This window comes from Chiloscyllium plagiosum, chromosome 41 (assembly GCF_004010195.1).
Source record: "Chiloscyllium plagiosum isolate BGI_BamShark_2017 chromosome 41, ASM401019v2, whole genome shotgun sequence".
NCBI lineage: Eukaryota > Metazoa > Chordata > Chondrichthyes > Orectolobiformes > Hemiscylliidae > Chiloscyllium > Chiloscyllium plagiosum.
The window spans coordinates 18959397-18974735 of NC_057750.1; the positions used below are offsets into that span (position 1 = coordinate 18959397).

At 42.2% G+C, this 15339-nt stretch overlaps 1 gene segment (V, D, J or C); it reads right to left on the bottom strand.

Moving 5' to 3' along the window:
* Positions 1-5632: 5632 nt before the first annotated feature.
* Positions 5633-11096, bottom strand: LOC122542723. The segment is given in 3 exon segments: positions 5633-5657; positions 10445-10793; positions 10980-11096. Coding segments are annotated over 3 exon segments (411 nt in total).
* Positions 11097-15339: the final 4243 nt, after the last annotated feature.

Below are 15339 nucleotides of genomic sequence, written 5' to 3' on the forward strand. Positions count from 1 at the left end.
GACACGGAAGTGACGCAGGTTTTAACAATATACCTCTTCCACTCTCTCTGGAATCCCAGCCCTCTCTCTCCATGAGTGTCTGAAGGAAAGCAGATAAGAGCAAGGGATTTCAAAGGAGACAGAGACAGTGGATGTCGGTGGACAATGCAGGGGCAGATGGCTTAATGTGGGCATAGACACATACTCATAGAAATGGAAACAGATCCTTCGGTCTAACTCGTCCATGTTGAACACATATCCTATACTAATCTTGTCCCATTTCCTCGCATTTGTCCCATATCTCTCAGGTTATCCATGATCTGCCAAAGTAAGAGAGGTCAGTGAACTACGAACTGTTAAAAAGCAAGTACCTCTAGAAATGTCAGTGAATTGCATTGTCTCCCATCGTAATGCATTTGGAATTTATGGATATTTTTAGAATATACCCTGAAATATAATCAAAGACAGTCTCTACTTCCAGAGAACAGGATTCAACATGGAGGAAGTTATTGTTGAAAGCATTGAGCAGACTCCACAGAGAAAATGCATTTCAATCCTGGGCACATCCTGGGAGGACGGATAAGGCTTAGACGGACTGCTTAGTGGATACAGGAGCATGAGGGCTTTAAGGGCTTTAAGGATTCAACAGTCAGGACAATTTGCAAAAATATGTCTGTGTTGAAAATTGAGGGTGATCTGCGCTTGAAGCTTTTTTTTCCACTTTGACACGAATATTCTCTCTCTGTCTGTGTAACACACACAGACGTACACACGCATACACAAACACACGCGTGTGTGCTTGGGTGTATTATTTCATTTCAGATTCTTTTCTATTAACAAAATAAAACTGGTCCTCAACACAGACGAATTCAAAGTGGGCCACACACCTAAAGTGCAGTGTCTAACCTGAGATAACACCCCCTGTACATTGATCAGGCCTTTAACTATCCGGGGACAAAAACTTGAAAGGAATCTGGATTTTGTATTTTAATCAGTAGTCTACCTCCTAACTGGTTAAAGGAGTCAACCCAGACAGTGAGGTATAAAGTTGATAACTTTTTTTATTTATAAATATTGTTCTTATGCCTCCCAATCAGACTACACCTGAGGAAGGAGCGGAGCTCCAAAAGCTTACAATTTTCAATAAACGTTTTGGATGATAACCAGGTATCATTTGATTTTTGATCTTTTCCACCCCAGTCCAATTCCGGCATCTCCACATTATGATTAATATTTAGGGTGGGAGCTGGATTAATGAATCTAAGTTAATAACCAGATGTAACTACATTAGACTGGTAAAGGGGACACAAGGGTCTCTATGAGGTTTATGATTCCTGTGCAACATGCTCGAAGGACACTCTCGGCTGTACAGTTGCTGAAAGAGAACGCCAGCTCTTTGTTTTGTTTCTTTCCACATTTGTTGCTGTAACATGTAATATGTTGACCCTAATTCGCCAACTGCTCAAAATGGACATGGTCTACTGGCTGAACGAGCTCAACCCGTGGAAATCATGTCGGACCCCATCAGTGTAGGACTGTATATGCTCCTTGTTAAATTTTGCTGACACCTCCTTCTGAATTCTATGCCAACATATTCAATGCACAAAGTTAAAAATCACACAAGACCAGGTTATAGTCCAACAGGGTTAATTGAAAGCACACTAGCTAGACAATACCTGGAGGAAGAACGCCTCATCTTCCGCCTCGGAACACTTCAACCCCAGGGCATCAATGTGGATTTTAACAGTTTCCTCATTTCCCCTTCCCCCACCTCATCCTAGCTTCTAACCTCCAGAAACTCGATCCCCTGACCTGTCCGGACTTGTCCGACCTGCCCAGCTCCTTCTCCACCTATCCACTCCACCCTCTCCTCCCTGACCTATCACCTTCATCTCCTTCCCCACTGACCTATTGTACTCTATGCCACTCTCTCCCACCCCCACCCTCCTCTAGCTTATCTCTCCACGCTTCAGGCATGGAAACAGATCCTTCGGTCTAACTCGTCCATGCTGACCAGATATCTTGAACAAATCTAGTCCCATTTCCTGCCACTTGTCCCACATCTCTCAGGTTATCCATGATCTGCCAAAATAAGAGAAGTCAATGAAGTACGAACTGTTAAAAAGCGAGTACCTCTAGAAATGTCAGTGAATTGCATTGTCTCCCATCGTAATGCATATGGAATTTATGGATATTTTTAGAATATACCCTGAAATATAATCAAAGACCAGCCTCTATTTCCAGAGAACAGGATTCAACATGGAGGAAGTTATTGCTGAAAGCATTGAGCAGACTCCACAGAGAAAATGCATTTCAATCCTGGGCACATCCTGGGAGGACGGATAAGGCTTAGAGGGAGTGCTTAGTGGATACAGGAGCATGAGGGCTTTAAGGGCTTTAAGGATTCAACAGTCAGGACAATTTGCAAAAATATGTCTGTGTTGAAAATTGAGGGTGATCTGCGCTTGAAGCTTTTTTTCCCACTTTGACACGAATATTCTCTCTCTGTCTGTGTAACACACACAGACGCACACACGCATACACAAACACACGCCTGTGTGCTTGGGTGTATTATTTCATTTCAGATTCTTTTCTATTAACAAAATAAAACTGGTCCTCAACACAGACGGATTCAAAGTGGGCCTCACACCTAAAGTGCAATGTCTAACCTGAGATAACACCCCCTGTACATTGATCAGGCCTTTAACTATCCAGGGACAAAAACTTGAAAGGGATCTGGATTTTGTATTTGAATCAGCAGTCTACCTCCTAACTGGTTAAAGGAGTCAAGCCAGACAGTGAGGTTTAAAGTTGATAATTTTTTTTATTTATAAATATTGTTCTTATGCCTCCAAATCAGACTACACCTGAGGAAGGAGCGGAGCTCCAAAAGCTTACAATTTTCAATAAACGTTTTGGATGATAACCAGGTATCATTTGATTTTTGATCTTTCCCACCTCAGTTCAATTCCGGCATCTCCACATTATGATTAATATTTAGGGTGGGAGGTGGATTAATGAATCTAAGTTAATAACCAGATGTAACTACAATAGACTGGTAAAGGGAACACAAGGGTCTCTATGAGGTTTATGATTCCTATGCGACATACTCGAAAGGCACCCTCGGTGGATAGTTGCTGAAAGAGAACTCCATCTCTTTGTTTTGTTTCTTTCCACATTTGTGGCTGTAACGTGTAATTTGTTGACCCCAATTTGCCAACTGATCAAAATGGACATGGTCTACTGGCTGAACGAGCTCAACCCGTGGAAATCATGTCGGATCCCATCAACGTAGGACTGGATATGCTCCTTGTTAAATTTTGCTGACACCTCCTTCTGAACTCTATGCCAACATATTCAATGCACAAAGTTAAAAATCACACAACACCAGGTTATAGTCCAACAGGGTTAATTGAAAGCTTACTAGCTAGACAATATTGTCTAGCTATCACCATTGTTAACAGCTAACCCGAGAATGCAACTTTTAAGAAAATGTTTTGTGATTTACACATGAAAGAAGTGAAACTATCACTGTATTCTAACAGTTGAAAGGCCTAACAGACAACCAATTCTTCAATGTATAATTTCAGTTACATCACACTGTAAATTTTTGCGATAAATTCTGTGTTACGATCGAGCCCTCCACTATTACCTGATGAAGGAGCGTTGCTCCGAAAGCTAGTGTGTTTCCAATTAAACCTGTTGGACTATAACCTGGTGTTGTGCGATTTTTAATTTTGTACACCCCAGTCCAATACCGGCATCTCCAAATCATATTCAATGCACCGTTCCGTCTTGTCTAACTCACGTTAACTCACAATACCCGGGTACCAGGTACGATTCCAGCCTCGGGCGACTGACTGTGTAGAGTTTGCACATTCTCCTGTGTCTGCGTGGGTTTTCTCCCACAGTCCAAAGATGTGCAGGTCAGGTGAATTGGCCTTGCTAAATTTCCCATAGTGGTAGGTGCATTAGTCAGAGAGAAATGGGTCTGGGTGGGTTACTCTTCGGAGGGTCGGTGTGGACTGGTTGGGCCGAAGGGCCTCTTTCCACACTTGCGGGAATCTAATCTAATCACAGGATCATTACAGCGTAAAAGGAAACGATTCAGCTAATCAAGTCTGCATTCTAACTTAGTTAGACATCTCCTGCTGTTTCCTGGTGGCTTGCGCATTATTTTTGTTTAGATACACATCTAAGTCGCTCTTGTGTACCTCAGTAAAACCTGCCTCCGCAACAGTTCCGAGTACTGCCTTCTATATTCCAATTACTCGCTGTGTTGAAACGTATTTCCTTCGGCTCGCATTTATTTCTTTTGCAAAACAGCTCTAAAGAATACCCTCTGGTCCTCGATCTTTTTCTAAGTGGGAACTTTTTCTCCCTATCTACCCTGTCAACGTCCGTCGCTTTTCAAACCTTCTGTCAAATCCTCGTTTGCCTTCTCCTCACCAAGGAGACCAATTTCAATGTTTTTGGTCTATCCCCAGAACTGAAATGGAACCATTCTTATAAACGTTTTCTGCACTCTCTTGATTGCATTCACTGCTTCGAGCCCAGGCCTGTTCCCAATGCTGCAGCTGAGCTCTAACCATTGCCTTAATTAAATGCACAAAAATCTCCCTGCTCTTGCACTTTACCTCCTTACTTATGAAGGTTAGAAATTTGTATGTTTTAATAACGGCTCTGTCCATCATCTTCAATGGCTTACACACAGGTCACTCTGCTCCTGCACATCCTGTAGAATTTTGCTTTACATTATACTCGCCATGTTTCTCCTGAACCTCCCTTTGGGATTATTTGTGACTCATAATCGTTCTGTCCTGGCCTTCCAAATCAGAAACATTTTCTGATATGAATCCTTTCATCATTACAAAGAGCTTTATTAGATACGTTCTCAATATTGTGGTTTCAACAGAAATGGAAGGATTACTTTGAGTCTTTGTTGTAATTTCTCAGTTCTGGGAACCTCCCTGTGTAAGTGCCTTTTCACGCTTCCAGGTGCTCCTCAATCTGGGTTTGACTAACTCTTTCTCTCAACTGACAGGCAAGGAAAAGCATAGTTTTGACGAAGGCAGCTGTTTCCTGCCACATTTGGAGTATTTGTTGATGTGCGCCCTCTCTCTGAGATGCTGTGAACTCTCCAGGCGCAGTTGGACACGCTTCAGTGATTCAGTCAAAGCTGGAAATTGGCAGGTGGAATTCAGAGTGATTAGATTAGATTACAGTGTGGAAACAGGCCCTTCAGCCCAACAAGTCCACACCGACCCGCCAAAGCGTAACCCACCCATACATTTACCCCTTACCTAACACGGCAGGCAATTTAGCATGGCCAATTCACCTGACCTGCACGTCTTTGTGACAGTGGGAGGAAACCGGAGCACCCGGAGGAAACCCACGCAGACATGGGGAGAACGTGCAAACTCCACACAGTCAGTCGCCTGAATCAGGAATTGAACCCGAGTCTCTGGTGCTGTGAGGCAGCAGTGCTAACCACTGTGCCACCGTGCCGCTGGTTTGCAATCACAGACTGTGCAGTAAAGGCAGTGAAATATCAGCTGAGGATCTTTTCCCCGCTTGTTGCCTGTACCAGTAAATTTAAGAATCGCTGGTGCCCAGCACAGTGCACTTGTGTTCTACTCCCTCTCAAAGATTGCTAGAGATAGTCTGCGAGTCGGCGCCTGAAATAAAGAAAACCAGTAAATTGGAACATCCAGGTCAACGTTGAAAAATCGAAAGGGATGTGGGAGTATGAATGAAAGACAAAAAGCAAGGTAGAAAGTAAAGCTAAGCAGCAGAAAATGTGTGTAAAGCTTCTTATAATGAAAAATGATCATAATGCGGAGTTACAGGTACATCTTGTGTCTGTAATTTCTTGTTAATTAAGCGATGAGTCGAGAACAAGTGTTTGGGATATTGCACTGATATGCCGGCTTTCTGAGGATTCAATCTTGACAATCAGAAAAAAAATCAATTTGAAACTAATACACACAGCAGGAAGAGAGAACAATACTGCCAATGCATCGAGGGCGCGTACCAAGCCCTCTAACTCGTTATCTCCAATTCTTTGAAATTCCCCCTCAATCGGAGTTAATGAAAATGCAAGCAATCACGTCTGGATTCCCGATTAGCCACAAGTGCATTGACAATATGAGGACTGCAGATGCTGGAGATCACCACAAGACTGTGGTGCTGGAAAAGCACAGCGGGTCAGGCAGCCTCCGAGAAGGAGGCGAATCAACATTTCGGGCATGAGCCCTTTGTCAGGAATTGTACGTGAGGTACCACAAGTAGACATAGCATGACTACTTCTGAACCAAAGCATCAGTTTTGACGAACTCAAAGGGTCTCTCTGTATTTCCGTTTTTTAAATTTCAACAATACACTTTATTCCTGATGTCACCTCATCTTGAGCTTGACACATTTCAATATTTTTATTGCCAGGAATATGTCTGAGACAATTGCATATACTGATCATAACACCTTTCAGCTTTTGGGGAAAAAAATGGATAAAAATTCCAAACTGCCGCCATTGAATTTGAAACTAATACACATAGCAGGAAGAGAGAATAATACCGCCAATGCATTGTCGTGACTGAAATAGAGGCAGAACCATTTGGAGGCAAGAAAATGACTGAAATGGACTGTAGTACTGGATGCTTGCATGTTTAGAATCAATACGTGGGATGTTACTACTTTGGAACAGTTCATTAGTAATAGTTAATATACATTGATTTGTTCAGCATTTCGATGAAGTTATAGCTGAACCAATTATGCTATTTACTAATAGCATAAAGCTAAGTGCTATGAAAAATAAAGCCATCTTTGTGAATTGATGGTTCATTTTTAAGGGGTGATCTGTGGTGCTACTATGGCTTTAACAAGTGCATGTTGTCTTGCTTTTTTATGAAGAAGGTTGAGACAGAGGTGCTGACCAGTCAGCTCGAAGTCAATGAAGTAAACAGCTAGTGAGGCCTTGAGCCTTTTGTTTAAATTTGGCTCAATAGAAGCAATCGAGGTGGGCAGGATCAAGGTCCCACAGAACCAGGATTTTTAGATTTAACTTATGGCATTTGCTGGGATCTTAACTGGTGAAGCTCTTATTCCTCTCTCTGCTACAGCTAAAAGCCGGGTTCTGTTCCTGCTGCTACAATAACATATGAGGCAATCTATTTCACTGAATTTGCCTTTGTCGGTGTGTCGATGAGATGTTATTATTTTGGAACAGTTCATTAGTAATAGTTAATATACATAGATTTGTTCAGCATTTCGATTAAGTTACAGCTGAACCAATTCTTTTCTTTACTTTTTTTTATTTTGTCTGTACTTTATCGTGTGTTTTGCTTGAAATGGAATCGTTTGACCAATCAAATTGCATCGGAAAGTAACCCCTTATCTTTAATGTAAGGACAGGTTATTGTCCAGACTAGCGTCTTAATATAATTTGAGGGGGTTTGATCTTGTCCATCACCGGAGGATCTCATAGAAATCCACAAAATAGCTACAGGATTTGAGATGGCTAAACGCAGGAAGTACGTTTCCGATGACCAGAGAGTCCAGAACCAGGGATCACAGTTAATGATAGAGAGTAGGCCTCTTACGACTGAGAACCACGGGAAATGTATTCAGCAGAACATAATGGACTTCTCTGAGACCAAAAAAAATGCATGTTTTTAGGAAGGAGGTAGATACAGAAAAGTGTTCGTAAATGTCGTTCAGTTCTTTTCGATAGTTATTGTCCCTCCGCTCTGGTACCATTGCGGTGAAATCATTGTTTTTAAAATCTCGGGCTGTACATTTGTCTTGTCGCTGTAAATGGGGAGGGAAAGAGAGATGGCGCTTAGGGCTGTCCTCAACAGGGCGAATGAGTGATGTCGTTGACAGCTTCCTGCTGTCTTTGGGGTTTTTGTAGAGCTGCTCCAACTCTCTGAGTCACTGTGAATACTCCAGGCACAGTAATAAACAGCCGAGTGATGCGCCTGCAGGTTGCGAGACTCCAGGTTAAAGTCAGAGCCACTCGATCGTGTGGCGGTGAAACCGTCCGCCGCTCCTTCTTCATTCACATTTCCAGTAGCTGCAGAATAAAATATCAGCTGCAGCTCCTTTCCCGGGTATTGTCTGTACCAGAACATGTTACCGCTACTCTCACCCTTCACCGTGCACCTCAACTCCACTGCCTTGCCGAGGGACCTGGAGACGCTGCTGGGAGTCTGATCAACTCTCGCTGTCTTCACGTCAGAGAAAGGGAAAAGGTCAGTAAACAGAGCAATTGTTACCGAGAATGAGAATGGAATAGAGCGTAAATGAGGGCTGTTCCCTCAAATTATTAGATGAACAATCATTTACATTGCAATAACGTCATGAGGCTCAGTAAGAGATACATCTTTTTTACTTTAAGCTTTTCCTGTATTAACGCGAACAGAGTCCAATCTTGTCTGGAACTGGAACCAGCAGCTTTTAAATCAATGAGAGAAACCTGACGGATTCCGGAAATGACTTGGGTGTGCACACGCCCCTCCCCCTCTGCTGGAAAGGCCCGTCTCTGTCTCTCTCTGTTTCTTGGTGCAAGTGGAACAGCGGTGAACAGGAGGTGTCCAAAGGGAAGCGACAGTGGACAAGCCACTGGCAGGTACAGCTCAAGATTGGATTCTGTTGCTTTGTGGGATTCGCGAACACAGTTGCCTGATATTGGCAGTCGACAATTTCTAGCAATTGCTGATACTTTGTTGAATTTGTAAAGAAGCAGCAGTTTCATTAGATTAAGAACGTACCCGACCGTGACAGATGAGAACACTTCTCCGATCGCGAAACCCTTCTCCAGAATGGAAGAGGCAGAGCAGCAGTTTTGGATGGTGCCTGAAACTTTTGATGATGGTCTTTGTTAATAAAAGACTTCTTGACCCTAGGGCCAATGTGGAAAACTCCTGGTCTTCTCCCAACTGTATGGGGTTTTGTTTCCCTGGACCCTCTCATTTTTCTCTCGCAGATTTCTTCACTCAGTGAACTTGTGGAATTCTCCCCTACCGAAGACTGTGGAGACCTAGTCACAAACTATTCCTTTCTTGAATATATTCAATTTTTAATTCCAAAGACGTCAGCGGTTTGGGGGAGAAAGCAGGAATTTGGTATTGAAACAGACGATCATCCGTGATTATATTGAATGGCAGATTAGGCTCGAAGATGTGAATAACTTACTCTGTTTCCAGCGATGACCTTCCGATGTTAAACAGTTAAAGTCTCCCTTGGCGACTGAAGTTGAGAGATTAACTGATTTGTGCAAATAAAGGAGGATTTCTTTCCCTCGTTGAGAGTTCTTATTTTCCCTCAGTCAAGATGTCTGGCATTTACTCTCTCCCAAAACGCGGCCAGTTCAAGTCGGAGATTCCTATGTTTTAATAGGGTCAGTGTGTAAACGAATGGTTAGTGGAGGTGAGAAGATTGAATTTATGCATTGATCCACTCTAGTCCATTTGATTGGCGGCGCAAGCTTGAGGAGCAATTTGGTCTCTGTTCCTGTACCAGCCCCAGGTGCATTTCATGGTGCTAAAGTGCCCTCTAGTGCACCAATAGAAAAGTAATTCAAAGTCGTCCTGAAGTCTGCACTGCTCTCTTCCGATTTCCATTAATTTTCCTTCCATTTTCTATCAATTGCTTCTTTTCAGTGCATTGTTCCGAGTTCATTGTGTTTCTGCGAATTCCACATTCTTACTATCTCGGCAAAAAAAAAACGCATTTCTCCTGACTTCCCGTTTAGATTTACTCTTAGAGACTATCGTGACCTCGAGTTTAGAAGTTCCGCAATGCCTAAATTATTGAAAAGCTTCCTGCTTTTCAACAGATACGAACCTACTCAAACTTCCATGGTGGTCGAGAGCTTTATCTTTATTCAATTTCATACTCACCCTCAGCACTATCACACTACCAAGAAGAATGTAGAGACTTTGAGGGGTTGCAGAAAAGATCTACTGGAACGTTGCCTAGTTTGAAGGGTTTTATAGCGTCGGAGGATGCAGGGCGATCTGATAGAAGTTTATAATACAATGAACAGTCGAAGTATTTTTCCTCAAGGTAGAAATATTATTTACTTGGGGACATAAGTTTAAGGCAAAAGGAGTAAGTCTAAAGGAAATGAGAGGCAAGTTTTTTTTGGAAAAAAAAGCTCAGGCTGGCAAGTGTTGGAATGCTAGTACAGAAGGTGCTGGAGGCGGATGCAACAGCAATTGTTAAGAGTCACTGTGACGCAGGTATGAATAGGCAGGGAATGTGGGATACAGACCGCGTAGAGGTTTCTAGTTTAGAAAGGCGTCGTGTGTCGGGACAGAATTGAAGGATCCGTTCCTGTGCTCTAGGTTTTGTTCTAACAATATCTCTACACTTTCTATCCCCTCCATTGTTGCCCATGATTTTATAAAAACAGGAAAAAATGCAAACCCGTCAGGTTTTGATGATAACAGTTGCTTCCTGTCACCGTTTGGGGGTTTTTGTTGAGCTGCTTCCTCTCGCTGAGTCACTGTGAAGACTCCAGGCGCAGTAATACACGGCTGAGTGATTCGCTTGGAGGTTGGAGGATTTCAGGCTGAACTTGGTGTTACTCGGTCTGTCAGCGGTGAAACCGTCCACCGACTCCGGTGGATTCACGTACTGTGCTATACTGGAGTAAAACATCAGCTGCAGCTCTTTTCCTGGGGTCTGGCTGTACCAGTACAAGTAGGGATTACTACTGCTGCTGCCCTCCACATTGCACTCCAGTTTCACTCCCTCTCCGGGAAATTTGGAGACGGCGGCGGGGTTCTGGTGGATAGTCTGTGATTTCACATCTGAGGAAAAGACGGGGAGAGGAAGAGGTCAGTAAATGGGGATAGAGTCGTGGAGAAAGAAAAAAGATACGTAATAAGTGTGGAAAAGAAAGCAATACAGAGACGTAGAATGAGAGCAGGAGTGCAGGATAGCCAGTTGAAAGAAATGTACAGGTTGAAATACGATTGCAAATTAGAGTTTCTTACAGTGAAACGCGATGACCAGAGCGAGCAACAGATACATCTTCCACTTTAAGTTTCCCTTTTTTGAGCAATCTTTATCATTGGTGAGACGGCATTGGAAATACAGTGCACCTCCCCTCCCTCTGATTGAGAGCCTCGCCCTTCCCTTTTGCCCACATTGATAACCCCGCCCCATGCCAGTATCCTCCCAGCCCCACCCTCCCTGATTGGATGAGAGGGAGCTGCCGGCAGTATGAAGTTGCCAAGACACCTTGAGGGATTGTGGAAGCGCCAGGCTCAAATTCAATGTAACCATAACCAAAGGCTGTATGGATCGAGCTCAGTAATAGGAAGAATGCAATCACTTTAACGGGATTCAACTCTCAATAGAAGAACAGATATGTGGACAGATGATTGAAAAAAACTGTGACGACAGGATTGATTTGGTGGATGATTTTAACTTTTCCCATATTGATTGGGATTCGCTTAGTGTCAGGTGTTTGGATGGGGGAGAATAGGTTAGGTGTCCAGGACAGTTTTTTGAAACAATATATCAATAGTCCAACTAGGCAAGGGCCATGCAAGATCTGGTATTGGAGAATGAGACCGGTCACATGATGGAAATTTCAGTGGAGGAGCATTTTAGGAACAGTAAATCTCATTCTGTAAATGTTAAGTGGATAAGGATAAGAGTAGTCCTTGGGTGAAAAAAGTATTAAATTAATATTAGACAGGAACTGTTTATTTTAAGGTAAATCCAGCAAGTGAGAATCTTTTAAAGTCCAGTTGAATAGAGTTCAGGACCAGCATGTTCTGATGGATGATAAGACTGGGAACCTTGGGCACAAAAGAAGTTGTCAGATGAATTAAAAAATCCATTACGAATACAAAGGGAACAGGAAAGAACTCAAAGGAATTAGGTGGGATGAAAGGGGCCATAAAACTACTTTGGCAAACAGGATAAAGGGAAAATCCCGAGACATTTCATACATAGGGAGCAAGACAATAGCTAGGGTTAGGGTAGGTCCACTCAAGGACAGAGGAGATAACTTATAGATGGAGTCAGAAAAAGTGGTTAAGGTCCTTGCTGAGTGCTTTGCACTGGTATTCACAAAGGAGGAGGTCATGGTGGATGGCGAGTCTCAGGAGAGTCAGGTTGATCTTCGAGGGCATGTCAATAAGAGAAAGGAGGAGGTTTTGAGTGTTCTAAAATGCATGAAGGTAAACATATTCTCAGGACCTGATGGATTCTATTTGAAAATGTTGAAGGATGCAGGTGAGGAAATTGGTGGGGCCTTGTATGAAATCTTTGTATCCGCATTAGTCACAGCAGAGATCCCAGGAAACTGGAGAATAGCCAGTATAACATTCCTTTATTTAAGAAGGGCAACAGGGATAATCCAAAAACCTGCAGCCCATTGAGCCTTACATCAGTGGCAGGGAAAGAAATTGGAGAAAATTCGTCGGGATAGGATTTCACTCACATTTGGAAAATATGGATCTATTAATGATGTATTTTGTCCAGTTTTTTTTATGAAGGAAGGTTGAGACAGAGGTGTCAAGTAGTCTGCTCAAAACCAATGAAATAAACAGCTCGTAAGACCTTGAGGTTTTAGTTTCAAGTTGGAACAATTAAAGCAGCTTGAATGTGTAGGGCCAAGATCCCACAGAACCGGATTTTTAGTTTAGATTTTAGTACCTGTTGCTGAGATCCTGAAGCTGGATGTGGAAGCTCTTATTCCTCCCTCTAGTGCAGCTAAAACCTGGGGTTGTCATCCTGCTGCGAGACATACATGTGAGACAATCGATTTTACTGAATTTGCCTTTGCAAGGTGTGTTTATGGTGTGTTACTATATTGGAACAGTTAATGAGTAGTTCATTATTTTGTTCAGCATTTCAATGGTTACAGTTAAACCAGTTCCTTTCTTTTATTTTAGTCTGTCTGTACTTTAATTGTAATCTGAGTAAAGTGTGTTTTGCTTCAGACCTGCAGTCTTGATCAATTGAATTTTACCCCTTGTTTTTAAAAGAAGAAAGTTAGAGTCCAGGCTATCTCCTTGATATGTTTTGAGGCGGTTTACTCTGGTCCATAACAATAGGCAGCTTGGACTTTTGTAGGAAAGGTTGTATCTCACAAACTTGATTGAGTTTTTTTTTGAAGAAGTGACAAAGATGTTTGAGGGCAGGGTGGTAGATGGTTTCTATATGGGGCATAGCAAGGTCTTTGATAAGTTGGTCAGCTGATACAAAAGGTCACATGTGATCTGCAGTTAGTTAGTTTGAAGGATACAGAACTGGCTTAGTCATAGAAGGCAGAGAGTAGCAATGGAAGGCTGTGTATCTGGCTTGAGATTTGTGACCAGTGATGTTCCACAGGAATCAGTGCAGAGAACCCTGTAGTTTGTAATATATATAAATGATATGGAGGAAAATGTAGGTTGCCTGATGTCTGAATTTATGGATTACACAAGGATTGAGGGAGCTGCAGATAGTGAGAAGGACTGTTGGGGGATACAGCAGGATATAGATAAGCTGGAGACATGGGTAGTGAAATGTCAGCTGGATCTGAATCTGGAAAATGCAAGGTGATAGTATTTTGGAAGATCTAATGCAGGAGGGAAGTATACAGGAAATGGCAGAAATCTGAGTAGCATCAACATACAAAGGGATCTAGGCTTACAGGTCCACAGTTCCCTGAAAGTGGCAACACGAGTGGATAAGGTGGTCAAGAAACATATGGCATGTTTGCCTTCATCAATTCGGGCACAAACTATAGAAATTGGCAAATCATGTTGCTGCTGTATAGAACTTTAGTTTGGCCACATTTCAAACATTGTGTACAATTACAGCCACCACAACACTAGCAGGATGTGGAGGCTTTTGAGAGGGTACAGTAACAGTTTACATAGACATAGAACACAGAACAATACAGCGCAGAACTGGCCCTTCGGCCCTCGATGTTGCACCAACCTGTGAACTATTCTCAGCTCGTCCCCCTACACTATCCCAAAATCATCCATGTGCTTATCTAAGGATTGTTTAAATCTTCCTAATGTGGCTGAGTTGACTACATTAGCAGGTAGGGTATTCCACGTCCTTACCACTCACTGTGTAAAGAACAAGCCTCTGACATCTGTCTTAAATCTATCACCCTTCAATTTGTAATTATGCCCCCTCGTACATGCTGACATCATCATCCTAGGAAAAAAACTTTCACTGTCTACACCATCTAATCCTCTGATCATCTTGTATGTCTCTATCAAATCAGCATGTAGCCTAGATTGGAGGGTACTAACAATGAGGAGATTTTGGATAAAGTTAATTTGTTTTCACTTGAATCTCAAAAGATGAGGTGCAACCTAAAAAATGTTTATAAAATTGAGAGATGTGGATAGTTGGCATCTTTTTTCCAGGGTAGACATATCAATTACTAGAACATGTAAGTTTTTAAAAAGATGTGAGAGGCAATCTTTTGTATAGAGGGTGGTAAATACCTGTGATGCGCTGCCAGGATTGGTGGTTCCAGCAGATGCAATAACCACAGTTAAGAGGTACTTTGCCAGATATGCAAATAGGCAGTGGTTGGAGGGATATGGACCAAGTAGAAGCAAAACATTTTAATTCAGAATGACATCATATGTCAGTGCAGTCTTGGCAGGCTGAAAGACCTGTTCCTGTGTTGGCCTGTTATTTGTTTATTATTGAAGCTTGTTATGGAAGAATATAAACATAATTTACACAAATGCCAGATACAAGTGGTAAAGCACTTTTTTTATTGAAGATTTTTTATCCAAAAAGTGTTTTAACAAAACTCGGAAAAATATTGACAAACTGTACCTTGTGGAATGGCAGAGAGATCAGTGCTGAAGTCTGAAGTATTTAAAATTTTATTAAAGATTTTGTTGAAAGCCCAATTGTTGAAGTCATAATACAACAATAGGAAAGCATGCCATGAGGAAGGCCACAAACAGACTGCAAATAGATAAAATAGGTGAAGTGGGTGAGGAAACATTTTAGAAGGTAGACTCTGATGTGGAAAAATGTAAAGTCTTGGATTTTTTCAAGATGAATAGTGTAGGAGTGAGCTGACCAGGACTAAATTTCAGAAGGCAACAGAGTTCAGACACGTACATGTTTATTCAAGCAATTACTGGTAATATGCAGGGAGAGGCAAACGAGAACTCCATATTGGGCTGTGTCAAATACACTCTACCCTAGTGCAAGCAGATTTTTAGTTTTGTATGTTTTCCTTGTCCCTCTCTGGAAACACTCTGCACATCCACTCCCTCTGTATACAATTGATCAGTAGTGCTGCGATGTCCAAGTGTGGATCATTCTACATCAGCAATTTGCTTGCTGCTGTGTGTTTACCTGCCAATTAAT